This window comes from Gallinula chloropus (assembly GCF_964237585.1).
Source record: "Gallinula chloropus genome assembly, chromosome: 20".
Classification (NCBI taxonomy): domain Eukaryota; kingdom Metazoa; phylum Chordata; class Aves; order Gruiformes; family Rallidae; genus Gallinula; species Gallinula chloropus.
The window spans coordinates 9,669,674-9,696,484 of NC_140105.1; the positions used below are offsets into that span (position 1 = coordinate 9,669,674).

At 56.2% G+C, this 26,811-nt stretch overlaps 3 protein-coding genes across 3 annotated transcripts; 1 reads left to right on the forward strand and 2 right to left on the reverse strand.

The window, feature by feature from the left end:
* Positions 1-19: 19 nt before the first annotated feature.
* On the forward strand, positions 20-3,301 carry SGSH (N-sulfoglucosamine sulfohydrolase; the record flags this gene model as incomplete). Its single annotated transcript, XM_084273470.1, has 8 exons — positions 20-155; positions 452-612; positions 820-925; positions 1,302-1,452; positions 1,700-1,856; positions 2,101-2,182; positions 2,267-2,470; positions 2,742-3,301. The coding sequence occupies exons 1-8, from the start codon at positions 71-73 to the stop codon at positions 3,299-3,301; spliced, it is 1,506 nt and encodes a 501-aa protein (XP_084129596.1). The 5' UTR covers positions 20-70.
* Positions 3,302-3,626: 325 nt separating this feature from the next.
* On the reverse strand, positions 3,627-9,825 carry GAA (alpha glucosidase; the record flags this gene model as incomplete). The annotated part of the gene is made up of 19 exons (XM_084273469.1): positions 3,627-3,764; positions 4,204-4,356; positions 4,731-4,895; positions 5,056-5,154; positions 5,362-5,503; positions 5,615-5,763; positions 5,867-6,018; positions 6,136-6,269; positions 6,616-6,733; positions 6,856-6,940; positions 7,069-7,182; positions 7,348-7,458; positions 7,580-7,711; positions 7,839-7,957; positions 8,055-8,174; positions 8,251-8,347; positions 8,721-8,886; positions 9,231-9,376; positions 9,454-9,825. The coding sequence occupies 19 exons, from the start codon at positions 9,823-9,825 to the stop codon at positions 3,705-3,707; spliced, it is 2,634 nt and encodes an 877-aa protein (XP_084129595.1). The 3' UTR covers positions 3,627-3,704.
* A 484-nt stretch (positions 9,826-10,309) lies between these two features.
* On the reverse strand, positions 10,310-26,756 carry CCDC40 (coiled-coil domain 40 molecular ruler complex subunit; the record flags this gene model as incomplete). Its single annotated transcript, XM_084273749.1, has 20 exons — positions 10,310-10,555; positions 11,631-11,789; positions 12,032-12,220; positions 12,881-12,995; positions 13,575-13,666; positions 13,790-13,959; positions 14,698-14,911; positions 15,769-16,014; positions 17,227-17,409; positions 17,501-17,744; positions 19,098-19,219; positions 19,612-19,734; positions 21,128-21,285; positions 23,010-23,229; positions 23,309-23,392; positions 23,894-24,051; positions 24,245-24,416; positions 24,912-25,043; positions 25,739-25,848; positions 26,540-26,756. The coding sequence occupies 20 exons, from the start codon at positions 26,754-26,756 to the stop codon at positions 10,310-10,312; spliced, it is 3,354 nt and encodes a 1,117-aa protein (XP_084129875.1).
* Positions 26,757-26,811: the final 55 nt, after the last annotated feature.

The following is a 26,811-nucleotide window of genomic DNA, read 5'->3' on the forward strand; positions in this document are numbered from 1 at the left end:
GAGACCGGAGGAGCCGCCAAGCCCCGCTGGTGCCGCCGCCGGTGCCGCTGCCGGTGCCGCTGCCGGTGCCATGACGCCCTGGGCGCTGCTGCTGCTGGTACTGGGCGCCCTCCGGACCAGCGGGACCCCGGCCCGCAACGTGCTGCTCCTCCTGGGTGAGTGCTGCCGCGGCCCGGCGGAGACCGGGACCGGGTCGTCTCCCGCCGCCTCCCATCCCTGGGACCGGCCCCGCGGCGGGGGTGCCCCTGTCCCGTGGGCAGGAGAGGTGCCACTGCACCCCCTCTGCGGGGCCGGCCGCGATAGCACCGGCCCCAGCCCGGGTCACTCTCAGCCCGGGGCCGCTCCAGGAGTCATTACTGCCCCGGGGGCTTTGCCCCCCGCACCGGGAGGGACGCACCGAGGCGTCCGTCCCGGTGCAGCGGGACTCACCCCACCCCCCTTCCCGCTGCAGCGGATGACGGTGGCTTTGAGAGCGGCACCTACAACAACTCAGCCATCCGGACACCCAACCTGGACGCGCTGGCCCGGCGCAGCGTGGTGTTCCAGAACGCCTTCACCTCGGTCAGCAGCTGCTCCCCCAGCCGCGCCAGCATCCTGACTGGCTTACCCCAGGTAGGGGGGGCAACCCCAGTGCACTGCCAGGCTGCAGTGGGCACTCAGGGATGACTCAAGCATGCTTACAGCATGCTCATAGAACCCGGCCATCCCCCCACACCCACTGACCAGCCCTCCTATCCCTGCTTCCCACCTGCACTCGCTTGGTGCACGGCTGGACTGGCAGGCATTGCCCAACCGTGTTGTGTCCCCCCTGGCTTGCAGCACCAGAATGGGATGTACGGGCTGCACCAGGACGTGCACCACTTCAACTCCTTCGACAGCGTGCGGAGCCTGCCCCAGCTGCTCAGCCAAGCACACGTCCGGACAGGTAGGGAGCCCAGGGCTGACTGCACCACGCTTTCCCTTCTGTTCCTCATCCTGCTTCTCCCTGCATCCTGGGTTCACACGAGGCTCACGCTTTACCCAAACTCACTCAAACTCAGCTACTCTGGCGCTTACCCCTGTGTCCCAAGGCAGTGTGGTCCCTGGGTGATTCATGCTTTCAGAGCAGATGTGGAACTGCCTCTGCAACGGGCAGAAATGGCTGGAGAAGCCGGCAGCATCTTCCACTCTGAGCAGCACTGGCCAAGCAGAGCCCATGCTGGAGCAGATGAGCTGTATCAGCCCTCAGGAAGGAGACACGCGGCGGAGCTGGTGTCCTACGCCCGGTGCTCCTGGCACACTGTGTGTCTGTGTTCCTGCAGGGATAATTGGGAAGAAGCACGTTGGGCCTGAGGCTGTCTACCCCTTTGACTTCGCCCACACAGAGGAGAACAGTTCGGTCTTGCAGGTTGGGAGAAACATCACTCGGATCAAAGCGCTCGTCCGGCAGTTCCTGCAGAGCCAGGATGAGAGGTGAGACGGATGCTGCATCCTTGGGGCAGGCTGTGAGGGGGCACAGGAGAGCCCAGGGAAACCAGCTTTGATGGGGACATGTCTCCACGGCCCAGTTGGTCACAAACAGGGACTCTTTGTCTCTGGGTCAGCCTGTACCCAGAAGTCTAAATTAGGTGGGACTCCTGCCGACACCAGCTCACCCCTGGCACAGCCCAGGGGCAGGGGCACCCCTCTGCTATACTGCCTCTGCCCCTTCCCTCCCCAGGCCTTTCTTCCTCTACGTTGCTTTCCACGACCCCCACCGCTGTGGACACTCCCAGCCCCAATACGGGGCCTTCTGCGAGAAATTCGGCAACGGAGAGAGCGGCATGGGCTGGATCCCCGACTGGAAGCCGCAGCTTTACCGCCCAGAGCAAGTGCAGGTGGGAGCCTGGAGGGCTGCACAGGGCCCTATGGCAGCTGCATGGGGCTATGGGGGGTACATGGGGTTCTGGGGGGTGAGCGGGGCCATATGGGGGCTGCATACAACAGCAGCTTCTGCCTGAGCCAGGGCTGGCCCCCTCCTCCTTCACTGCCATTGGCTGAAAACCAGCAAAGGCCACAGCAATGAACCCACAACCTCCTTCCCCATGGCAGCCACACACCACTTTCCCTTTCTCCATTCAGGTCCCCCACTTCATTCCAGACACACCAGCTGCCCGGGCGGACCTGGCAGCCCAGTACACGACCATCGGGCGCATGGACCAAGGTAGGAGCTGCGGGGGCCAGGCTGGCACCAGCAAGTGCTGTGGTCACTCCTGCCCCTGCCTCAGCTCTGCCCCTCCATCCACAGGCATTGGGCTGGTCCTGGAGGAGCTGCGGCGTGCCGGCTTCCACAACAGCACACTGGTGATCTACACCTCTGACAACGGCATCCCCTTCCCCAGCGGCAGGACCAACCTGTACCGGTCAGGCACTGCTGAGCCCCTGCTCATCTCCTCCCCGGAGCACCGCGGGCGCTGGGGGCAGGTCAGCCAGGCCTTTGCCTCCCTCCTAGGTAAGAGCCCGCGCACCCCAGGATGGAGCAGGGTGCTGCAGAGCTGTGCCCAGGGTCGTGTCCCATGTGACAGCCTGTATCCCTCAGCATCAGCACAGCCGGCCCAGAGAAGGGAGAGGAGGGATGACAGAGCAGCAGGGTCTCTTGCAGGGTCCCAGGACCACCCCCAGCCCATGCTGCAGCCCACCCAGAAACCTTTCTGCTGCTCCCTGGGGCTGAATTTCCTTGCACGGGTACCAGCCCCTTTTCTCACCCTTCTCTTGCCCTCCAGATCTCACACCGACCATTTTGGACTGGTTCTCCATCCCCTACCCTTCCTACAGCATCTTTGGCACAAAGCAAGTGCGGCTCACCGGGAAGTCTCTCCTACCAGCACTGGAATCAGAACAGCCCTGGGCCACTGCCTTCAGCAGCCAGAGCCACCACGAGGTGACCATGTACTACCCCATGCGAGCCATCCAGCACCAGCAGTTCCGCCTCGTTCACAACCTCAACTACAAGATGCCCTTTCCCATCGACCAGGATTTCTACGTCTCACCCACTTTCCAAGACCTTCTCAACCGCACCAGGGCTGGAAAGCCAACCCACTGGAACAAGACCCTGCACCAGTACTACTACAGGGATCGCTGGGAGCTGTTTGACTGCAGCCACGACCCCACCGAGAGCCAGAACCTGGCCCCGGACCCCCGCTACGCCACCGTCTTCCAGCAGCTTCGCACGCAGCTCTTGAAGTGGCAGTGGGACACAGGTGACCCGTGGGTGTGTGCCCCCGATGCTGTCCTGGAGGAGAAACTGAGTCCCCAGTGCCGGCCACTGCACAACGAGCTGTGAGCCTGGGGCTGCTCCCAGCAAACAGCCTCTTTATTCACAGCACTGCTCCCGCAGCCCCCCACGCAGAACCCCCCTCCCCAAAAACACAGTGAGGAGACTCCCGGTACTCCCTCACCAGGTTCCCGGTACCTCACGTTAACAGGTTTGCTGTCTCACAAGGCACTTGGGTGTTTTTTTGAGGAGATGAGGGCTTCCCCATCCCCGGGGGCTGTGTAAGCCCCCTCAATGCAAGTCCAGCACCCACAGGTCCCATCACCTCAGGTTAGCACGAAGGGAAGCCAAAGCCCAGGAGCTGCTCTGCGAGGGAAGAGAAGTGGCAGCTCCACGTTCACCAAGGGTGGGACGGATTTGGCCCCTGAGCCAGAGGGTGCAGCATCACCTCTCCCTGCCGAGCAAAGCGAGCTCAGGACCAAGAGATCACGAACGGCTCCCACATGGGCAGTGACACGGGGACTCTCAGCACCTGATGGGGAGGAGGAAGGGTCAGCATGGATGGGAGGGAGCCACGGGGGGGTGTCATGCCCTGCAGTACCACAGCCTGGTATGGCCCCGGTCCTGCAGGTTCCCTCAGGAAGGGTGCCCATGGCAGAGCCCCGGGAGCAGAGCTGTGCTGCTGCTGTGTGCAGAGCTCTGGCCCTGGCATCACACATCCTTCCCACCCCCTATCTCCCAATCCCTGCCCCCTGCATGGCCTAATCCTGCACGGCCCCAGGGCAGTGACCTGGCCCGTGCTGGGCAGCCCTTTACACTCCCTGGTGCCAACAAAGCAGGTGCCGTGCCATCGCTGGGGCCAAGCCCAGCCAGCCTCTTGGCTGCACCCCAAGTCCCTTCCCAGCTGCCAGCCAGCAGCTCCCTAATCCCCACAGCTCCCTCACATGGCCAGGGGGAACACAAGCACTTGCCTGGGTGTCACTGCGATAGGAGAAGTCACCCACGAGGGCCCCGTTGGCCAGGACTTGCCGGGGAGGGCTGGTGACACCCAGCACAGTCACAGCCTGCAGCAGGACCCCGTCGAGGTGGGCGCTCGCCCACAGGAGCTGGCTGAGCACGGCACCCTGCGGGAATGGGGGACTGTCACCCCGAGCTCCCTGATCCCAACCACCCCACACACACCCAGGGCCTCAAGACATGCCTGGCACAGCGCAGTGCCCCCCTGCAGAGCACTGAGCATGGGGTGCCGGGTGCTCTGCCAAACTGGGGAGCAGAAGAGCACCCGTTCTCTGGCCTCTGCCCCTCCCAAGGTGGGTCCGAGAGGGCACAGCCACTGCACAATGCTGTAGCGCTCGCTAAGAGCACCCACTGCAGGGTGCTGGCTCAGTCTGGCACCCCTGGCACCGCGGTGCTGCCCCAGGGGCACCAGACCTGCACGAAGCAGCACCCAGCCCTGCCCGGGTGCCCCCACCAACAGCCCCCCCCCCCCCTTGCTCACGTTTGAGGCCAGGAAGAGGATCTCAGTGAAGTCTCCCTTCTCAAAGGTCTGCCAGCTCTCCCCATCGTCCCAGAACAGGTCTCCCCTGGCAAAGCCGTCCGGTGTCAGCGCCACGACCAGGGCCATCCCCTTCCCACGGGACTCGGAAGTGCTGGATGCAGGTTCCTGGGGTGCAGGGTCAGACACAGCCCAGCCAGACACCGCAGGCTCATGGTGCATTCGGCAATGTCCAGACTGCCGGTGACCACCCTGCAGCCCTCTGCCCTGCCCCACATGGCACGGCCCCCGGTCACCGCAGCGTCACCGCGACATCGATGGGGCTCACCTGCAAGGGCAGGATGTGCCCAGCACGGACGTGGACGTTGATGGTGTCCAGGGGAGCTGGCAAGAGGATCCACTGCCCTTTGCTGTGGATGGTGGAGTCCTAAATGACCACAAAAAGAGGAAAGCACGGGGTGCTGTGTGCCCACGGGCCACCCAGCCAAGTGCTGGGGTGCTCCAAGCAAAGGCAGGCAAGGTGTGGGTCCTGAACGCAGCCCTGGGGGGCGGTGGGGTGCAGGAAGGACCACAGAGACTGGCAGCAAAGCCCTTGTGCAGCCACCCAGGACCCCTGTGGCCAGGGTGCACCCACCCCTGCGAGGCTGTACCACGTCCCCGCCGGGAAGTAGCCGCTGACTTTGGTCTTTCCGGCCTCCAGCACAGGTGTGACGAGCAGCCCCCCGCCCCACAGGAGCTGCCGGTCCACAGCCCAGGTGTTGGGGTCCTCAGGGAATCTGGGAAGGAGGAGTAGGGCAGTGCAAGTGTCAAGGAGACCCTGCACCCACCTCCCGCTGAGCCCTGCAGGGACCAGCACCCATCAGCACCCCAGCTGGGCCAGCACTCACTCGAGGAAGAGGGGCCGTGCCACGGTCTCCCCAGTGGAGTGAGCCCAGTGGAAGAGGGTGTAGAGGAAGGGCAGGAGGGAGTAGCGGAGGCGGAGAGCATTCCTCATGGCAGCCTGGGCAGCTGGGCTGAAGGCGTAGGGCTCCTGTGGCTGCAGGGGAGAAGCCCAAGGGGGATGCTCAGACCACGGGGAGGAAATGGTGGACACCTTTCAGGGATGCAGGATGGATGCAGCAAGAGCTGCACGTGCTCACCCGGGCACCGTGGTCGTTGTGATTCCTCATGAAGGGGTAGAAGGCGCCCAGCTGGGTCCAGCGCACACACAGCTCCTCGGACGTGTCACCCGCAAAGCCACAGATATCAGCACCCACCAGCGGCACCCCGAAGAGGTTGAAGAGCAGCACCTCTGGGCAGGGGGCACAGGGGGCATGAGGGGTCTGTGGTGGTGGCAGCCCCCAGCTGCAGGGGAGGTGTGGGGGAAGCAGGGGGGGGATGTGGCTGCAGCACCCTGCAGGAGCCCTACCTGGTACGGAGTAGTAGAGCTGCTCCCAGTCGCTGCTGACATCCCCCGTCCAGTGCCCTGCATAGCGCCCGTGCCCAGCGAACGTGGAGCGTGAGATGACGAAGGGGCGCTTGCCCCGGACCCTCAGCAGCGCGCTGCGGGCAAGACAGGGTCTGCTCAGCACCACCCAGCTGGGCAAGGGGCTCAGCAGCCCCCAGCAGCAGCACAGAGCCAGCACATGCCAGGACAGGTGTCCGGTGCTGTCTGGCCCATGGGGCAGGTGACATGGGACAGGGCTCAGGACACAATTCCCCAGCCCAGGAGCCAGCACAGTGGCAGAGGACCAGCTCCATCCCAGCAGCTCCACACAGCATTACAAACTGAAGCCGCCTCACCAACCCTGCCATGCCCAAACTGCCCACACCCCAGCACAGGGATGGGTCTCTCTGTCCCAGCTCTGGCATCCCCTGAGATGCACATCCTCCGGGAGCCCAGGCTTACTCGTGGGAGGCGATGGCCTCGGTCAGCCCGTACAGGCTGTGCAGGTTGTAGTGGGAGGACAGGAACTGTTGGCTGGAGGCACAGATGGTCCCAGCTTGGAGGCGTCCTCCAAACACTCCTGCACAGGAGAGGCAGTGGAAAGCTCGGAGCCCATTCGGATGGAACCCAACCCCACCACCCCCTGGCTCCTCCCAGTGCTCCCCATACCCCCAGGCAGAGGCTCATACCCGCCCCCCATACCTGGCACGTAGGGGGGTTGCTCCAGGCTGTTGTTGGGGCAGCCATCCTGGGAGCCCTCCACAAAGTTAGATGGCTCATTCATGTCCTGGGGAGGGCAGAGGTGGTCTCAGAGGGAAAGGGAGAGGTGGCCTCACTGCTGCACCAGGGCCTGGCAGAAGAAGTGTGGGGCAGGAGCCGGGGAGCCACAGCTGACAGCTCTGCCACACCACTCACAATCCACATGCCATCGAAGGGCACTTGGTCATGGAAGTCCTTCACCATGTCGTGCCACCACTCGTGAGCCTCCGGGTTGGTGAAGTCCGGGAATGCTGTTGGGCCCGGCCAGACCTGCAGGAGGGAGGCAGCAACAGGCAAAGCCCCACTGTCCCCAGCCCTGCTGCGCCCCACAGCCCCCATGTGCAACCCCACTTTCCACCAATAGCCATCCCACTGGCTCCCACAGCCTCACTCCAGCCCCCTCCTGCAGGGACTGGGGCTGCTCCTTGCACCCACCTTCCCGATCAGGGGCTGCCCTGTGGCGTTTCGGATGAACACCCCTCGCTTCAGTCCCTCGTCGTAGGGCTTGTAGGTGCCAGGAGGCCCCGAGCTGCTGATCCCAGGATCCTGGTGGGGCACAAAGCCAGGGCTTCTTCCTCAAGGAAGCTCCATCGCTGCCCTTGGGAGCAGCCAGTGGGTGCCAGCCCACCCATGTGGGACCCCCGCTGTGGCTGGGGCTGTCACTCACCACGATCATGATGTACCTCAGGCCATGCTGGTGGAAGTCCTGCACCATCTCTGGGTAGTCCTTAAAGTTGTTCTTGTTGAAGGTGAAATCCCTCTTGGCATCCATGTAATCCAGGTCATTCCACTGCACATCCTGTGGACGGTGGCACCGGTGCTCAGGAAGGAGCAGGGACCCCCACACACCACTGCCAGACCTTGCCCTATGAGGGTCCCCATCAACCCCAGCCCTCCAGCCACTTTCAGGAGTGACCAAGACCTACCAGGGGGAAGCGGGCTGCCGACATGTTGGCCACGACCTCCCGTGTGATGGTGGTGGATGAGTAGCCCCAGCGGCAGAGGTGGAAGCCCAGACCCCAGTAGGGGGGCATGAAAGGGAACCCTAGGAGGGAGTGCAGGTGCTGGCCAGGCGGGCACCGGGATCCCCCGCAGCCCCACTCCACCACGCCAGCCCCACCGTGCCCATGGCTCGGCCCTACCGACAACATCCAGGTACTGCCGCACCACGCTCTTGGGGTCAGGGCCCAGGAAGATGTAGAAGTCCAGGATCCCGCCCGTCGTGCGCCAGGTCAGGGCTGGGCTGGGCTGCAGGAGCACGTCTGGGGAACACCAGAGGAGCAAGCTGAGGATGGGGACGGGGGCCAAGCCCGTGCCTGGCCCCTCCATGGGACTCACCCATTGCATTGCTGTTCAGCAGAAAGACGCCGTGGGCCAAACCGCCGTCTTCCATCCCCAGGTAGAAAGGGTGGGAGCCATAGAGGTTGACCCGGGGCTGCAGCAGAGCACAGCACAGTGCTGGGAAGGTCCCACCAGAGACCCCCGTTTCAGGACCCGCCTGCCCACCCCTCAGCTCTGCCCAGAAGCAACGTCCCAGCACGGGGTGCAAACCCGGGGCTTGCACCCCCAAACACTGCCCGAGTTGGCAGAGCTCTGCCCCAAGCAACAGCTCTGGAGCACACGGGGGAAAGTGACTTCAGAGCAGAACCCAGCCCCAGAGGGCCAAAGCCTGGGGACAACCTGAAGCCAGGTCTCAGAGCAAACAGCCACAGGTGCCTTTCCAGCCCTGGACAAGACGTAAGAGGCCACAGGGTTGCCCCTACAAGCATAGACAGGCCATCTCCCTTTCCCTCTGCCCTGCTCCGTACCACGGGCGCCATGTCCCGATTCCAGAGGGTGACCCTGGTCCACGCCGTGTCCAGGAACAGGGGCGTGAGGTGCTCCCCCAGCCCAGAAATGAAATGGGAGGGCAAGGAGGTGGAGATCTGCAGGAACTGGTCAGCAAAGAAGAGGGGTGCGACGGTGGTGTTGAGCCTGCCAGAGGGAAAGAGAGACTCGGGCGAACAGCCCCAGGGGTACCCAGCGCCAGGGGAGGAGGGAGGCACCGAACCAGAAGCCCGCCAGCCCTGGGGAGGGACATGGATGCTCCTCACTGGGTGAAACAAAGCCGGGCTCCGGCCGAGCTCTGCCGTTCCCGCATGTTTTCCCCACCACTGAGCTGCAGAACGGGTGGGAGCAAAGTCCCCGCGGCCGCTGCCGCCACCGGTGTCCCCTGCTGCCCCTCCGCCCCCATCCCGCCCATGGCTGGGGCCGGCAACGGGTCCCTTCGGGAGGGCGAGGGGGGCCGCGGCCCGGCTCGGGGCAGGACGGGCACTTACAGGACCCGCCCGCCGCGCTGCCGGTAGACGACGAGGCCGAAGGGATCCTGGCTGATCTCCAGCCCGTAGAGCGTGGAGGCGGCTCGGCCGCTCACCCGCGGCGTGGGCAGCGGCACCTCATAGCGCTGCCGGGCCGGATCCCGCAGCTGCGGGGGAAGAGAGAGGGAGGGGTCGGCTCGGGGGGTGCTGGGACCGCGGGGCCGGAGCGGGGACCGGGGCGCACCGTGAAGCGCAGGCGGGTGGGGGTCTCCAGCGCCACATCCAGCCGCAGGCAGCCCACATCCCCCGGCAGGAAGCTGGCGGCGACGCGGCGGAGCCGGGCGGTGTAGCCGCTGGCGGTGGCCGTCAGGTTCTCCGCCCGGTAGCTGCGGTAGCCGCGGGGGAAGAAGCACCAGGGGGGACCGGGGCTGGGACCGGCGGGTGCGTAGCAGCAGCCCCGCGCCTCGCAGTCCGCCCGCGACAGCAGCCGCTCGGGGCCGCAGTCGAAGCGGCCGCTCGGAGGCACCTCGCAGCCGGCGGCCCCGGGGCTGCGCGCCCAGGCGGGGACCAGCAGCGCCAGCAGAGCGGCGGCGGCAGCGGCGGCGACCCCCGGCATGGCCCCGCCGGCCCGGCTCCCAGCAGCCGCGGCGGGCCCGGCTCACGTCACGCTGCCGCCGGTGGGGCGGGACCGGCCCACGCTCCGAGCACCGCCCCGGCCGCCTTCCCCTTCTTCCTCCCCGCCTTCTCCGCCCTCTCCCTCCACGGCTTCCCGCCCCCCCCCAACTTTCTTCCCCTCCCCTTCTTCCCTTTCTTCCCCACACCCTTCTTCTTCCCCTTATTCCCCTTCCCGGAGCCGGCCCGGGAGCCGAGCGCGGCCGCTGGCCGGAGCTGCAGCTGGAGCAGCGTCCCAGGGAGCAGCACTTCACCCCCCCGCGCCCCGCAGAGCTGCTGCTCCTGGGGCCAGGGTGAAGTGGAAGAAGATACAGAAACACTTGCAATGCCAGATCTTTAACAAACACTTTTATCTACTCGTTTAACAAAGCCTGTGGCTTCCAGAAGAACCAGAGCAGATGGTCACAGGTGTCTTGTCCTTACCTCTGTCAGGCTTCCTGCGAGCTGAGCCTGGAGTCCAAACACTGACAGAGCCACTGCAGAGCCCTTTGGTGCTCGGGATGCTCCTGCTGGATCTGGTGGACAATGGCAACAACGGTACGGAGCCGGTCCCGCAGTTTCTGCTGCTCACTGTGCCAGGCTTGTTCAGTGCGGCACAGAGGAGTGTACTTCCCTTCCTTCAGTGCCTGCAGATGCTTCTGGCGTGTCTGGTAGGCCACAATCTCAAAAAGGTTCTAAAAGCAACAACAGGAACAGATTCTAAAAGCAACAGCAGATGGCAAACAGAAAAGAGCTAAGAAAACAAGGGGAACTCTACCACAGGTACTGTAACCGTGGTATTCTGAAGTGGGAAGGCTTCCTAAGGAGGACTGTGACTCCAAACAGCATCCCCACTCTGTGCGTTGCAGAGGTACAGCCCTGCCCAGACCTCCATGAACACCCACACGTACAAGGCAACCGATGCTGGGACAGACTTTCACCAGTTTAAAAACTTCCAAGACCTCACACCGGCTCTCAAATCTGTAACAGGCAGGAGCAGCCAGCCAGTGCTCACAAAGGAGATGTGTTACAAGATACTTTCAAGGTACAAACGATGTCCTTGAGGCTCACAGTTCCAAGTGAATGCTGCCTTGCTACGAGCATGACTGCAGCATCACTGCAGGACCACCATGAGCCCTCAGACAGGGCCCAGGTAAATTAAGGTGCTGCCAAAATCTGGAGTCCTGTGTCCAGAGCTGGGGCTGCCCGTACAAGAAAGATGGGGAACTGTTGGAGAGGGGTCAGAGGAGCCACAGAGATGATCAGAGGGCTGGAGCAGCTCCCCTGTGGAGAGAGGCTGAGGGAGCTGGGCTGGTTCAGCCTGGAGAAGAGAAGGCTGTGGGGGGACCTCATTGCAGCCTTCCAGTCCCTGAAGGGAGCAGAGGAACAGGAGGGGAATCAGCTTTTTAAAAGGGTAGATAATGGCAGGACAAGGGGAATGGACTAAAGCTAAAGGAGAGAAGGTTTAGGTTAGATATTAGGGGGAAATTTCTTGCAGAGAGAGTGGTGAGGGGCTGGAACAGGCTGCCCAGAGAGGGGGTGGGTGCCCCATCCCTGGGGGTGTTCAAGGCCAGGTTGGATGGGGCCCTGGGCAACCTTGTGTAGCTCCAGGCCTGGAGGTTGGTGTCTCTGCCTGTGGGGTCCCTTCCAACCCAGCCCATTCTATGATTCTATGAAAATCCCATGCCAAGCACAGCCAGTTCAGGCGCTGGCAGCAGAGGAAAGCAGCAGGTTCTGACTCGCCTGCCACAAGGAAGCAGATGTGCTCACCCATCGTTTCCTGTTCCGAAGACACTCTATGTCTGATTCGAGGCCATCAGACTCTGCCTGCAGCCTGCACAATTCTTGCTCCTTTTCCAATAAGGTGGCACTATGGGCTGTTTGGGTGCTCTCCAGCTCCAGGATGGTTTCGCTGCAGTCTTGAGCATTCTAGTGAACGGAAGAGAAGGAAACAGCCGATGCAGGTTCTTTAGCTCACCTGTGCTCCCAGCCATCTTCCCAGGATTCCTCTGTGGGGAGGTTTTAGTGAGCTTCCAGAGCCCAACCCCTGCACAGTGCTGTACCCATGCAGGGCCTGTGTGCCAGTGCCCTGCACATCTGTGCCCAGGGCACGCTGGTGCTTGTCACAAGGCAAACACATGAACTCCTGCAGCTTTGCCCTACTCACTCACCTTCTGGGTTTCACTGATCTTCTTCCTCAGCTCCTGCTTCTTGCGGTGGAAGTCGCTCTTGGTGATACGTTTCTTATCTGTCCTGTTCTGACCCTCTCCACGCATCGCTATGGCCTCTCTACGAGAAACAGATGCCTCCATATCACGAATCAGCACCTCCCGCTGCTTCATCAGCTGCCCATAGTGGACCTGCCATTTGTCAGGATACAAAGCAGGCTGAAAATAACAATGGTTTGCGAATGGCACCTGACTGAAGTCTTCTGTGTGGTACATCCCATCAACATAAACCACATAACCCTTTTTGGAAAGCCAAATTTGCTCTAAATCCCAACCTCGTTTTCCCTGTGTGGATCAGGAAGGCAGATGGGCTGGATTACCAATTTGTCCAGAGGAATCTTTAAAATGTGTCACCAGAGCTCGTTAGCAATAGGAAAAGCAGAGGAGCAGAAGTCCCAAGAATAAAGGACAAGAGTTGCTTTGCCAGAAGACTTCCCTAACTGGAGGCTAAGATGGTGCAATATTTAATAATCAACCTTTCTTTGCTTATAAACTGGGTCACAGAATAGGCCACAGAATGAGGCAGCTGCTGGTACTACATTATAAATGGACTTCTCAGGAGTTTCTGGATTCTGCTGCAGCTGCTGCACAAGGGGCGTGCAAGGCACACATGTGCTGTGTGTATTCAGTACAGCCTGGCTGCAGGGAGGTAAGATTTCCAACACTGCCATGGCCTTGAAGCTGCTACTTCCCCAGCCTGTTTCTCATCTCCTGCCTTACATTTCAGCTATGCCCAAGCCGAGTACACTGCATGCAGCTTCCCCTCCTCAGTCCTCTTTCCCAGTGTCTTACTTCCTTCCTGTGGATCTCATTTCTCATGGCTTGGATTTCGCCTTGTTCGGAATCCACTGCTGCACGCATCTCTCGGGTCAGCTGGATCTTTTTCTCCCACAGCATGATCTGATGCCTTCAAGGAGAGAAAGGGGAAAGCCTTTGTAAGCAAGAGAGGCTGCTCACCCTGTGCCTTGGTGGCAGCACACCCCTGAGATCTATTCTGAACATGGAGCTGAGTGGTTCAGCAGAAGCTACGGGTCTGCACACCGGTCACGTAAAAGGGGAGTTAGGGAGCAGCATCACATCAGGTGGCAAGCCCCAGAAAACAGCACAGTGCCTGTAAAAACAAGTGTGGCCAGGCTGGCAGGGGGCTGATGGACCCCAGTTAATCACCCAGTACAGCACACTCACTCTGAGTGACTGCAGAGGGGACAGCGTGTGGAGTCTTCCCACACAGATCTTGGCAACATCCAGCACAAGCAAGCTGGAATCATTAAAGCCTTTCAGCTCTTGCTGGTTCCAGCAGCAGCTAAAGCACCTTTCAGTTTCTGCCTTCCATAAACTCATTAAAGTCCTTTTACCATTTCCAAGAGGGACAGAAGAACGTTTGCCAGTGCTGGTTCAGTTTGATGGCTGGAGAAGAGTAACAGGGACACACAAACCAAAGTTCAAAGACTTGCACAAAGGAAGAAACTGTTTCCCTGGTACCTACTCTGCTTCCACCAGGCTGTTCAGGAGTCTTTCCTTCTCCTCAGCCAATTGGCTGTGCTTCTCCTGCATCTCCACCAATTCTTTTTCTGCTGCCTAGATTTGGGAGGCAGAAACCAACAGAACATTGTCAGAGCAAGAAGGATTTACAGAGTTGCTGTTGGCACCTCATCTGCACAGGAGGCAGAGACCTGGAAAGGAGACTTCAAGCCTCTGTACCTTGAGAGAGCGTATAAACTCGTTCTCCATGATAGCATTGCCAAACTGCAGCTCCTCAAAGCTGCTGTTGTTTTTGTTGATCAGCACATTCAACTTTATCAAGTCATTTGACAGGTTCCTCATGTGACGTTCAATGTCTTTCTGCTCTTTTGTTTCCTGCTGAATTTCATCTAAGGGCAAACAGAAGAAAGTCTGAACAGAAGAAATTCCCACCAGTGCTGGGTTGTGACAAACCAGTATTAGACCAAAGAAGCCAGGACTGAAAGACATACCTGGCCTGAAACCTCCCTAAGTAGCCCACAAGCAGCCCCTCTGACCCTGGGGCTCAGGCCTTTCCTTTTCCAGGGAACCCTCCTAATACTACTTCCCTAGGGGTTTTTCTCAGCCGGAGCAGCCTTCAATTCAAAACATGCCAAACATCCAGCACTAGCTCCCAAACCAAAGGAGCCAGGACTGAAAGACATACCTGGCCTGAAACCTCCCTGTGAAGCCCACAAGCAGCAGCTCTGTGTCCCACATACCCAGCCCAAACATTATTCCACAAGCCAGATAAAAGTTTTGAAGGAGGCTGCTGTGGGAGAGTTGGTTTTGGCCAAGAGAAGTGCTATCATGGTGGGGGTATTTACCTACTGACTACTTGCAAACATTAAGTGGTGTAACATGGGACCTGATCACTTTGGGCTCAACTGCATCAGTTAAGACAGCAGGATTGATCATTATGGGAAATAACGGAGTGCAAAACAGCAGAAGGCTCCTGGCCCTCCAGTGCAGTACTGGGGCATTACTGCTCACACACATGTAGGAGCATCCTTGGGTGAAGGTCTAGCATCACCCATTCATAAGCCTTTGGTCCCTTTTTGGCCCATCCATGGGTGAACACTTCAAGGAGGAGTCAGGGAATGTCTTACTCTCAGTGCGCACTTTCTTCTGCTCCATTATCGTGATCCGTTTCTTCAGCATATCTAAGGAGGTTATTTGCTCCTCCCGTTCGTGTGTTAGCTTGACCAGCTCTTTCTGCAGATTGAGACAGTACTTCTGTAGCATCACCACCTCAGAATTACATTCTTCTATCTCCTTGGTCAGCTTGTTGATAGCCATTTCCAGCGGTGCCAATTCGTGCCCCTGCACAAGGACAAGGTTTGGGATTAACCAGGCAGAAGCTGCTGGAACATCACTGTTTGGAGCATCACTGCAGAAGGCCAGTGCAACTGCTGAGATGCCCATTAAATACTTCAACTATACTGCTAGCTTACCAGTTAGTTACCTCCTGCCTCCATCTTCCATGAGTTGGGTGGGACTAATAATTCCTGACCTCACCAGAACAGATGCAACAGAAACCCAAAAGGTTCCAACTCTGGCAGGAGGCCCCTACAACAGGCCTATCTGGACATTCCAGAGTTTGTGAGGCTTCAGTAGGCCACATTAATGACTTTTGCACTGGCATTCATAAAGGTCTTACAGCTCACAGTGCTAGGGACAGATCTGGTATCAGCTAGGGGTCACATCATAGGGATATGGTTTAGCATAGGATGGGAATGGTTGGACTTGATGATCTTAAAGGTCTTTTCCAACCTTGTGATTCTGTGATCTAAATGGGGACAGCCACCAAGAGACTTCAGTCGCTGCCTGTTCCGTTCTCCCCTCATTGGTCTTCACCGATTCTATAATAAGATCCTGTTTACTCCCAGGGCACTGATGTCATTGTGTGTATTTTAATCAGGTGTTGACAACTCTCTGCAGAAATCCAGGCTAGGCACACCCTCATTTCACAATTCCCTAATGCCAGCTCCTCTTCACATGCACTGAGAGCTGCCTGACACATGTAAACACATACATTAGCTAGCCCAGCTTTTAAGTCACAGTACTGATACCTCAGAGCTTTAACTGTCCGGCACTTGGGAGGCTACATTTATCAAGGGCATCTGTGGGCACCACAAGGCATAAAACCAAGTCTGGGATTGAGATGTAAGTGTACATACCCCCAGCTGGGAAAGAATCACCTCCAGCCTCTTGTTGTACTGGCTGATGACCCCTTGCTTCTTCTCCACCAGGACGCTGCACTTGGTGATCTCACTTTCCCTGCCGCTGATCAGATCGTGGGTGGTTTTTATTTCCTTGTCCAGCTCACAAAGTGTTTTCTGGAGAACCAGCAGCCTGCCAGTGACACGAGTGGTATTCAGAATAACCTGGGCTGTATCATTCTCAGCCTTGGAAAAATGCAGCTCCTAGGAATATCACCAGACAGAAAACAGACACTGGTTTGCAATGCCCACTTAGCCAAGCACAGCAATCAGGGGATTTAGAGTCCTCACCCAGGTCTGCACTACAAGCTGTGAGCAAGCTACTCACCCTCTCCAAACCTTTGCTTCTCCATCTATTGACAGGAGATAGCAATACTGACCTCTGCCATAAGGCTGCCAAAAAGCATAAAGGAGCCCACACACCCCAAAGCCCTTGAAAAGCCCACACTCATCACTTCCAGTTGTCTGCCCTGCCTGGATGTCTCCAGCTGCCTGGCTAACAGCAGTAGGACATCACTGTGTGGTACCTTCTCCACCATGGGTGATGAACACAGCACTCACCTAACAACAGCTGCAGGAGCCAGGCAGCATAGGGATGCCTTTTGTCTGAGTGCAACATGAATGCAGGCAGGTAACTTTCAAGAGCCTGCCAGCTCCTTCTGCACAGCCTGAGCTGTCAGAGCTTGCAATTGGGGCTTTTCCAAGGCCGTAGTGTCTGCACCATATTCTCCTCTGCAACAGAGACACTAGTAGGAGGCAAAGCAGAGTATCTGCTTGTTTGTGTACCTGCCCCCCTCACACTGGGGTGTTTCTCACAATGGAAACCAACCCTGGAAGTCTTCCAGTTACTCAAGATCCACACCTGACTTAAAAAACTCAGGGGCAGGTTGGAAAACAGAGAGGTGTGAGCGCACTGTAGTAGTGCCAGCCCACACAACTCAATACCATAAAATACTATACTGAACCTTTACATGCTCCCACAGAGAGCACCCTCTCATGCCACGAGGAACTGTGGGTCTAGTTTGACTGTAATGTCATTGGAAACTGGAAACACACCTGTATCACACTCTGTGATGCAGCAGAGAGATGTAAGTTAGTTTAACGTGGAGTAGTGAAGTACCACACAGCCACTGTCTCCCTGCAGTGCATAAGAACCTGAAACACCTGAAACACTCCCAGGGTTTGTCATTCTGCCTCATTTTTTAGGTAAAGAACAGTCTGTTACATGTCAGGCCCTTTGGCCAGACTCTCTCCTGTGCACAAGAACCCTGCAACAAGGTCACCAGAAGAACTGAACTGAAGTTGCAAACCCAGCAGACCTGAGAGAGGAAATGCAGACGCTGACAAAGCACACTGAGAACCACTGCTCTGGGCTGTTTCCTTCCCCTGCCCTCCCAAAAGGAAGAGATACCATACCAGATCTGTTTTTCTCCTCTGGAGTTTCTCAGCCAGCTGTGAGAAGTGTTTTGCAGCTTTGCTGGACATCATCTGGTCCTGAAGCTTTGCCATGATTTCATTCTCTGTCTTCTCTTTGGCATCAGCTTCTCTCTCTATATCCTTACCAATGGACAGCAACTCACTCAGCTGAGCAGCTTGATCCTAAAAATTAAGGAAGCCAGAGACAGGATCACTATGATTAAAGATCTGCCTCCAGTGCAAAAGGATTCTTCTTCCAAGCGACTCTTCTCACCATCTTGGTCCTGTTGAGGGTCTGCTCTGTCTCATGGAGAGCACGAGTATAGGTGCTGTATTCAACCTGCAAGGCCTCCTGCCTCAAAAGGCACTGGGCAATCAGTTTCTTTGTCGTGCTGGCATCGTTCTTGATACGGTTCAGGGTGGTGACAAGCAACTCATTCTTCTCCTCCTCCTTCCTGATCGACTTTCTACAGCCATGGATGTCCATTTCTAGGGACTTGAGGTCATGTCTGTACTTGCTGGAGAGGCAAAGAGGATGGAAAATGATTTGTGTGCTGAACAGTCACCCACAAATTCCTCTTTTCAAACACGCTATTGCAGCAACACTGACCAAGACAGAAGATCTTTATTAAGGCTAGTCTGCTGTGGCAGTGCAGAGTCACCACAAGATGGATGGAGACATTAAGATTTAAAAGGAAATGTATGTAGAAAATTAAGTCCTTCCTTCAGTCCTGTCCCTGTGGCCCCATTACCAAGACGCCACCGTAGAAAAACATATTGTTTGTTCTCAGAGAACTGGCCAAGCTCTAAGACTCCAGACCAAGCAAACACTTCCTTTGGCAACAACAGTTTTCCTGAAGCTTTCTAAAGGCATCACAAAATCCTAACTGAAAGCGATTCAACCTTCTTGCTGCCTAGCTCTTTGGATTGAGAAACGTTGCAAAGGTGAGGGAACTCTTATAATGGAATAAAACAGGAATAGAAAGACTCTAAACAGGTTTTTAAAACCTACATAGAATCATAGAATCATAGAATCACAGACTGGTCTGGGTTGGAAGGGACCCCAAGGGTCACAGAGCTCCAACCCCCCTGCCACAGGCAGGGACAACAACCTCCAGGCCTGGAGCTACACAAGGCTGCCCAGGGCCCCATCCAACCTGGCCTTGAACACCCCAGGGATGGGGCACCCACCCCCTCTCTGGGCAGCCTGTTCCAGCCCCTCACCACTCTCTCTGTAAAGAGCTTCCCCCTAATATCTCATCTAACCCTTCCCTCCTTCAGCTTCACTCCAGCCCCCTTGTCCTGCCATTGTCAAGCCGATTCCCCTCCTGTTCCTCTGCTCCCTTCAGGGACTGGGAGGCTGCAATGAGGTCCCCCCACAGCCTTCTCTTCTCCAGGCTGAACCAGCCCAGCTCCCTCAGCCTCTCTCCGTAGGGGAGCTGCTCCAGCCCTCTGATCATCTCTGTGGCTCCTCTGACCCCTCTCCAACAGTTCTGTATCTTTCTTATATTGGGACCCCAGCTCTGGACACAGGACTCCAGCTGGCGCCTCCCGAGGGCAGAGCAGAGAGGGACAATCCCCTCCCTGTCCCTGCTGCCACCCCTCTGCTGATGGAGCCCAGGATACCATTGGCCTTGCAAGCTGCAAGACCAAATGTTGAGAGAGAGTTGTATTTTGGATAAAGAGAACAGTAAGACACCTGTGCTGCTTATCCTTGAACCTTACTGTGTGCTTTACAGCAGGAAACTCAGTTCTGTCTGACACACCCTGCACACACAGCAACGGGCTTGACAGAAGACACACTGCTGCTTCTGAATCTCTCCTGCCCACCTTGTTTGATATCTCTCTGGAGCTGTTTTTGGATACCATACCTCAGCAACTCTTGTGTGGCCATATAGGCCTCATCTCTCTGTTTCAATCCAGCCAAGCTGCTATTCCAGTGGTTCATCAACCGCTTTTTCTCCATGTTAATAGCCTGCACCTCCATGCAAGCCTAGGGAAGAGAGAATTTGTAGACAGGGTGAATCAATGCTGGGTTGAGAAACCCAATTCATGGGACAATGCAAATTATTTTTTTCCTGTTCAGAATATACTGGGCAGGGAGAGCTTCAACTAACGTGTGTCTGGTTTGTTGTCACACCAGACCACAGAGAAATCACTCATATATCAGCCCTCCCTGAAACAAAGAGTTTACATCTCCAAGAAAAAACAATGCTGAGAAGGTGGAGAAGGAAATCATTTATGGGCAATTCTTCAGGATAGATTAGTAAATAAATAAATAAATGACAATTTCTTCATTCCTGCAGCCAGGAGCAAACTGTACAACTCTGACCTATGTGAACCAGAGGGGTTGGTTCATCCAGAGGGAATTATTAACCTTCCTACCTCATTTACTGCTTGACGAGTTACTTTAGTGTCCTGTGCCTGGGCCACACACTGAGCTTCCAGCAGAGCAATCTGCTCTTGGAGTTCACAGGCTTTTCTTGTTAAGCGGTCTACTAGAAGATCCTAAAGAGTCAGAGCCAAACAGTTCAGGGTGAGGAAGATAAGCTCAGCCTTAGCCAACTACATTCTACAAGAGCAACACAGGCAAGAAGTGATTAAATTAGCAACTGGATCAGATTTTCTACTCAAACTTTCCCACTCACACACAAACGACCCAAGGACACAGCAGTGACAGCCTTCAAGAGTGAGACTTTTGCTGTTTCTTTAGTTTCTTATTATTCCCTTTGCAACAGTAGATACTTCAGCTCTGAAGCAGCCTTCATTCCTGCTCCAGCAGCTGGCAATCCTGACAATTGGTGTTTTAAAATACTCCCTGAAAGAAACCATCTGAAGCCATTCAATGGGAATGGATTTGACAGATGGGCTGAGACCAGTGGGATGAAGTTTAACATGGCCAAGTGTAGGGTGCTGCACATGGGACAGAACAACCCCAGGCAGTGCTACAGGCTGGGGGAGACTGGCTGGAGAGCTGTCAGGCAGAGAAGGACCTGGGGGTGTTGGGTGACTGCAGGCTGAACATGAGCCAGCAGTGTGCCCAGGAAAGCCAATGGCATCCTGGCTTGTGTCAGACATAGTGTGGCCAGTAGGTCTGGGGAGGGGATTGTGCCGCTGTACTGGGCACTGGTGAGGCTGCACCTCGAGTGCTGGGTCCAGTTCTGGGCTCCTCACCATAAGAGGGACATTGAGGTCCTGGACCGAGTCCAGAGAAGGGCAACCAGGCTGGGGAAGGGGCTGGAGGGCAAATCCTGTGAGAAGCAGCTGAGGGAGCTGGGGGTGTTGAGCCTGGAGAAGAGGAAGCTGAGGGGAGACCTTCTCCCCACCTCCAGTGACCTGCCAGGAGGGTGCAGAGAGGTGGGCGATGGTCTCTTCAGCCAGGGGACAAGAGATGGGACAAGGGGCAATGGGCTCAAGCTGCCCCAGGGCAGGGTCAGAGCAGATGTGAGGGAAAAATTCTTCCCTGAAAGAATTGTCAGGGCCTGGAACAGGCTGCCCAGGGAGGTGGTGGCTATCCCATCCCTGGGGGTGTCCAAGGCTGGGTTGGATGGGGCCTTGAGCACCCTGGGCTGGTGAGAGGTGTCCCTGCCCATGGCAGGGGATTGGAATTTGATGGTCTTTGAGCTCTCTTCCAGCCCTGAAGAATCCAGGGATCCATCCAGGGATTCTGATTCTATACCTGCCACTATCTGAGCAGTGGGGATTCTTCTCATTTTTAGAAAAGCCTGCTTTTTAGGGGGTTGGGAGGGAGCTCAGTTATTTGAGGAAAATATCCTCACACATCTTCCATGGTTCAGTCACTGTAGCCTTCCTTCCAACAAGGCAGCAGCTCCTCCAAGACCACAGATGGACACTAATTGCCATCTGTATTTATTTATCTTACAGCACTTTAACTCCATACCTGTTTTTTCTTTTCCACCTCAGCCTGGAGCTTCTCTGCCTCAGCTTTCTTTGTTGACTGTTTCATAAGTAAAATATTGTGCTGCATATCCTGGTCCATATTCTGCATGTAGAAAAGATGTAAGGCCAGGTTTTCAACCTGGGTCTGCATTGCAGAAACTGAGGAGGCAAGAGGAAAATTATTATCAGGGATGTATGTTTAAACACAAAGTTTAAACAGAGGAAAGAGAAATACAGTAGCACCCAAAGCAACACACATACATCAGCCCTCCCTGAAACAAGAGTTTACATCAGCTTTGGAGCATTCCAGGGAGGGGCTGAGTCACCTTCCCTGGATGTGTTTAAAAAAGGGTAGATGAGGTACTCAGGGATCTGGTTTAGCACAGGATGGGAAGGGTTGGACTTGATGATCTTAAAGGTCTTTTCCAACCTTGTCATTCTGTGATCACCTCACAAGTTAAAGCAGTTCCTTGACTCCCAGCACACAAAGGGGTCTCAGGATGCTGCTGTGAATCCACTCCTCTGCCCCAAAACAAAGCTGTCTCTTTCTTAGGCTGTTGAATGCTTCTCTATTTGTTCCAAATAACCCACAAAAACTTTCTTGGCAATTTATGTTAACACTTAGCTAGCCTTGACAGAAGAATGAGCCAAGTCCATTTCTACAGCTGGAATGGCTGGACAGTGCTCTCATACCCCTGGATGCCCCTAACAACCTACAACCTTTGCAGTTTGATCACACCCTTACAGAGCCACAGGCAAACAGAACAGAGTGATGGGAATTTTCCTCCTGCTGAGGCACAGGACAGTCTGCCTGCCAGAAGCAGTTCTAATTTGAGTCCTAAATACCTTCTTAGAAGCACCACGTAGCAACATGGTCTTAGAAACAATGGAAATTTTATGGCAACCAGGAATATCAGTGAAACTTTGCAACAAGCACATTGTTCCTGATGAATTTTACTGCATGTTTCAATGCTTGGCTTATATTTAAATTAATTTCTCCACACAGCACTAGAAATAGGAGATCACAGAATCACAGAATTACAGGGGTTGGAAGGGACCTTGAGAGATCATCAGGTCCAACCCCCCTGCCAAAGCAGGGTCCCTAGGACAGGGCACACAGGTCGGCATCCAGACAGAGCTGGAATCTCTCCAGAGAAGGAGACTCCACACCCCCTGGGCAGCCTGTCCCAGGGCTCTGTAACCCTCACTCTGTAAAAGTTCTTCCCCATGTTGGTGAGGAACTTCCTGTGCTCCAATTTGCAGCCATTGCCCCTTGTCCTGTCCCCACAGACACTGAAAAGGGGCTGCCCATTTCCCCCTGCATCCCATACTTAAGATATTGATAAACATTAATAAGGTCCCCCCTTAGTTTTCTTCTCTCCAGGCTGAACAGTCCCAGCTCACTCAGCCTTTCCTCACAGGGGAGATGCTCCAGGCCCTTCATCATCTCCGTAGCCTCCTCTGGACTCTCTCCAGGAGATCCCTGTCTTTTTTATCCCAGGGAGCCCAGAACTGGACACAACACTCCAGGTGGGGCCTGACCAGGGCAGAGTAGAGGGGAAGGATCACCTCTTTCAACCTGCTGGCCACACTCCTCCGGATGCCCCCCAGGATCGCATTGGCTCTCTCAGCCACCAGAGCACACTGCTCACTCATAGCCAACCTGTCATCAACCAGGACCCCCAGGTCCTTCTCCACAGAGCTCCTCTCCAGCAGGTCACCCCCAGCCTGTACTGATACAGGCAGCTATTCCAAAAGTCAGGATGACAACAAGCATTTCATCAGCAGCTGTTTCAAAGGCTACAATAACAACCAACATGACCAAAATAGCTGGCCTGGCAGCATGGGCACCATGTCTGACAGATGAGGAGTGCCTCAGTCACCTTGCTTGCGTTCATCATCTGTGTTCTGACAGGTTTTCTTGTGAGCAAGGCGGAGGCTCTCCAGTTCCTCTTCCAGCTGCCGACGCGCTGCGGCTGCCTGAGTACAGCGGCCCTGGATCTTCTCCAGCTCCATCTGCAGGTGGGCCAGCTGCTGCTGCTCTCCATAAAGAGTCACCCCAACCTCCTCTCTCTGTGCTTTGCTCTTCTTTGTCGCAGTCCTCTGCAAACACAAGAGGAAATCAGCAATCACAGCTGGGACAGGGCTGGGATGCTGTGGGAAGGTGAAGAACGCTGCATACCAGCTCCCGAAGCTCCAAGTTGACTTTTTCCATCTGCTTGGTAAGGTAACTCTTCAGGGCAGCCTGGAATCTTCTCATCAGAGGCTGTAAAGAAGCATGATGTTGATAAACTTTAACATGCTTGTGTCAATAAAATATGAAGGAACCTTACTGCCAAACTCCACTCTTAAATAAAACATCATACTTCCTGCCATGGCTACTCTAGCTCCTCTCACTGTAGCAAGTGAGAAGAGTTATGTAGTGAGTATCTGTTGACATCAGAAGGTGACTACTAGGAATATCTGCACATCGGAAACACACAGGAAGAGCTACACCTGAGAACTCATCCACTCACTCTTGCTACAGTACTTCTGTTTCAGGAGTACTGGAAAGGATCAGATCTGCCCACTACATTGCTTATTTCTGAACCTGGAACCCCCAGGGAGCAGACACCTTCAGGAGTTAGTACACTCCTGCAAAAGCTATTTGTAACCACGTAGTTTCAGCACACAGCTAAGACCCTGCTCACAACTGACCTCACTCTTTCCATACACATGAGAACAGCAAGTCTGCAAAGAGGAATGACAAGATTTGAGGACTTCTCACGTGTTCTGGATCCAAGACAACCAGTTCTGTTTCTTTCCCAGCTTCCTCATTTCTTCTGCTTGTTTCGTTTTCCTCAGCTCCACGCTGCTGATATTCCTCTTCCCAGCTCTGGCCACCATGCTCACCAGGGAGCTGCCTACGTTGCTCAAAGGTCGGCTCTGAATGGAGAGGAAGGGGTTCTCCAGGGTTACCTGGACCTCCACCCCCTCAAAAAAACAGGGAAAAGAAACTTAGATTTCATAGTAAGATACCTCCAACTGGATTAACAGTGATTGGAAATGGAGAAAACTAGAAACTGTGCTTCATAGGTAGTGACAATTACTGCACTGTTAATAGGGAAGGGAATGATACCTGACTCTGCACAGCTGTTCGCCTCCACTGGCAGCGCAGATGCCTGCAGAGGAGCTCCTGATGGTGTGTGGGAAGGGTTTCCTCTGCTGGTTACTGGCTGCTCCATGTCACCCAGTTCAGGAGGACAACTCTCTAATTCCACTTTGTCTGAGAAAGCCTTGGGAGGTTTTTCCTGAAACACAACATCCATCACCTGAGACAGCTTTCCAAGCTAACTTGATTTGCCACTGAAAAAAAATGATTGTTTTTCTCCTCATGAGAGGTGAACAATGCAAACAAAGAATTGAGAATCACAGAATGGTCTGGGTTGGAAGGGATCCCAAGGATCACAGAGCTCCAACCCCCCTGACGCAGGCAGGGACACCAACCTCCAGGCCTGGAGCTACACAAGGTTGCCCAAGGCCCCATCCAACCTGGCCCTGAACACCTCCAGAAGATGGTCTTGTTCTAAAATCAGCTCACAGATACAGCAAAGCTGTGTCACTCCTGATGACAGAAGCTTTACATGTATATAGTACACGTCCTGCTTGACCAATTAGCACCTCTCTGTTCCCATACTGATTGGGTTTGTGTCTGCAGCAAAGAAACTGCAGTGGGAGAATCTGAAGTTACAATACCGGTCATGCATTCTGTGAGTGAGGTTAAACAGGTTATTATAGTGTCTCACTTCTGCAGAGCCAGCGCCCAGCTCTGTAGCTCCACAGGCTCCTCTTTCTGCTGGGGAAAACATCTCTTCTTGGTCCTCCAGAGGAACAGACTCTTCCTCTTCGCTGTCATTCCCGTTCTGTGCACCCGTCGCCTAGCACACAACACAGGGGGAAAGCGCATCAGGAGGATGGTGGTTTGGGTACTTTGTTTAATGCTACAGCTTGTACCATAGAATCACAGAACCATAGGGGTAGGAAGGGACCTCCAGGGATCACCAGGTCCAGCCCCCTGCCAAAGCAGCTCCCTAGGACAGGGCACACAGGTTGGTGTCCAGATGGGGCTGGAATCTCTCCAGAGAAGGAGACTCCACACCCCCTGGGCAGCCTGTCCCAGGGGTCCCTCACCCTCACTCTGTAAAAGTTCTTCCCCATGGAGGTGTGGAACTTCCTGTGCTCCAACTTGCAGCCATTGCCCCTTGTCCTGTCCCCACAGACACTGAAAAGGGGCTGCCCATTTCCCCCTGCATCCCACACTTAAGACATTTATAAACATTAATAAGGTCCCCCCTTAGTCTTCTTTTCTCCAGGCTGAACAGCCCCAGCTCACTCAGCCTTTCCTCACAGGGGAGATGCTCCAGGCCCTTCATCATCTCCGTAGCCTCCTCTGGACACAATACTCCATCTGCTTTTTGTCACAGGACATGGAAGTTTCATTTAGAATTAGATGAAATGAAGTTAGCATTAAGATAGTAAAGGTCCTGCCAAAAATTCTACACACCACTTCACATGTGTCTGTAGCTCAAATATATTTTAAAAATATATTTGATATATGGCTTTATTTACACACAGCAAAAGCCACTTGCTCCATGTTCCTCCTAACAGGATGCTGCCAGTGGAGGCCAGGAGGCTGGTGGAGGCCATGGAGGCCAGCGGAGGCCGAGGTGGAAGTCAGGAGGCCTGTGGAGGCCGGGAGGCAAGTGGAAGACGGTGGAGGCTGTTGTAGAGGATCCAGGGGAGGCCAGGAGAGACCGGTGGAACTGGTGGGAGGTTAGTGGGAGTCCAGGGGAAGCAGGGGTGGATGGGGGAGGCTATGGGAACTGGGGGAGGCTGGAGGAACCAGGGGAGGTGGAACCGGGAAAGCCCGATGGAACAAGGGACAGACAGGAAATGCTGGGGGAACCAGGGGAGGCTGGGAGAGTCCAGCAGAACTGGCAGGAGGCTGGGAGAGACTGAAGGAGGCTGGGGAGGCTGGTCGAACTGGGGGAACCAGAGGCGGCTGGGGGAGGCTGTGGAAACTGGGGGAGGCTGGGGAAACAGGGCCCAGAAAGGCCAACGGAACTGGCGGAGACTGGGTAAGACTGGAGAAACTGGGGGAGACTGGAAGATACCAGTGGAACCTGGTGTGTCCAAGATAGGCCAGTGGATCTGGGGAGGCCAGGCCAGGCCGACGGAACCAGCAGGGTGCTGGGAGAGGCTGGTGGAACCAGAGAAGGCTGGGGAAGGCCCAAGGAGGCCCATGGAACAGGGGCAGCCAGGGACGGATGGAGGAACCAGGGGAAGCCAGCAGAGGCCAGGGAGGCCAGCAAAACTGGCTGGAGGTCAGGACCAGCCAGCGGAACTGGGGGAGGCCAGGGGAGGCCGGCGGAACCGGGGGACGCTGGGAGAGGCCGGTGGAACCGGCGGGAGGCCAGGAGAGGCCGGCGGGACCAGAGAAGACTGGGGGAAGCCGAGAGAGACCGGTAGAACTGGAGGAGGCCAGGGGAGGCCGGCGAAGGCCGGAGGATCCAGGGGAAGCCGAGGGAGGCCGGAGGAACAGGGGGAGGTCGAGACCCGGCCCCGCACTCACCAGCCGCCGGCTGCGCCATCTTTCCGTTGCTAAGCAACACGTCAACACCCGGTCACGTGAGCGCCGCGGCCCGC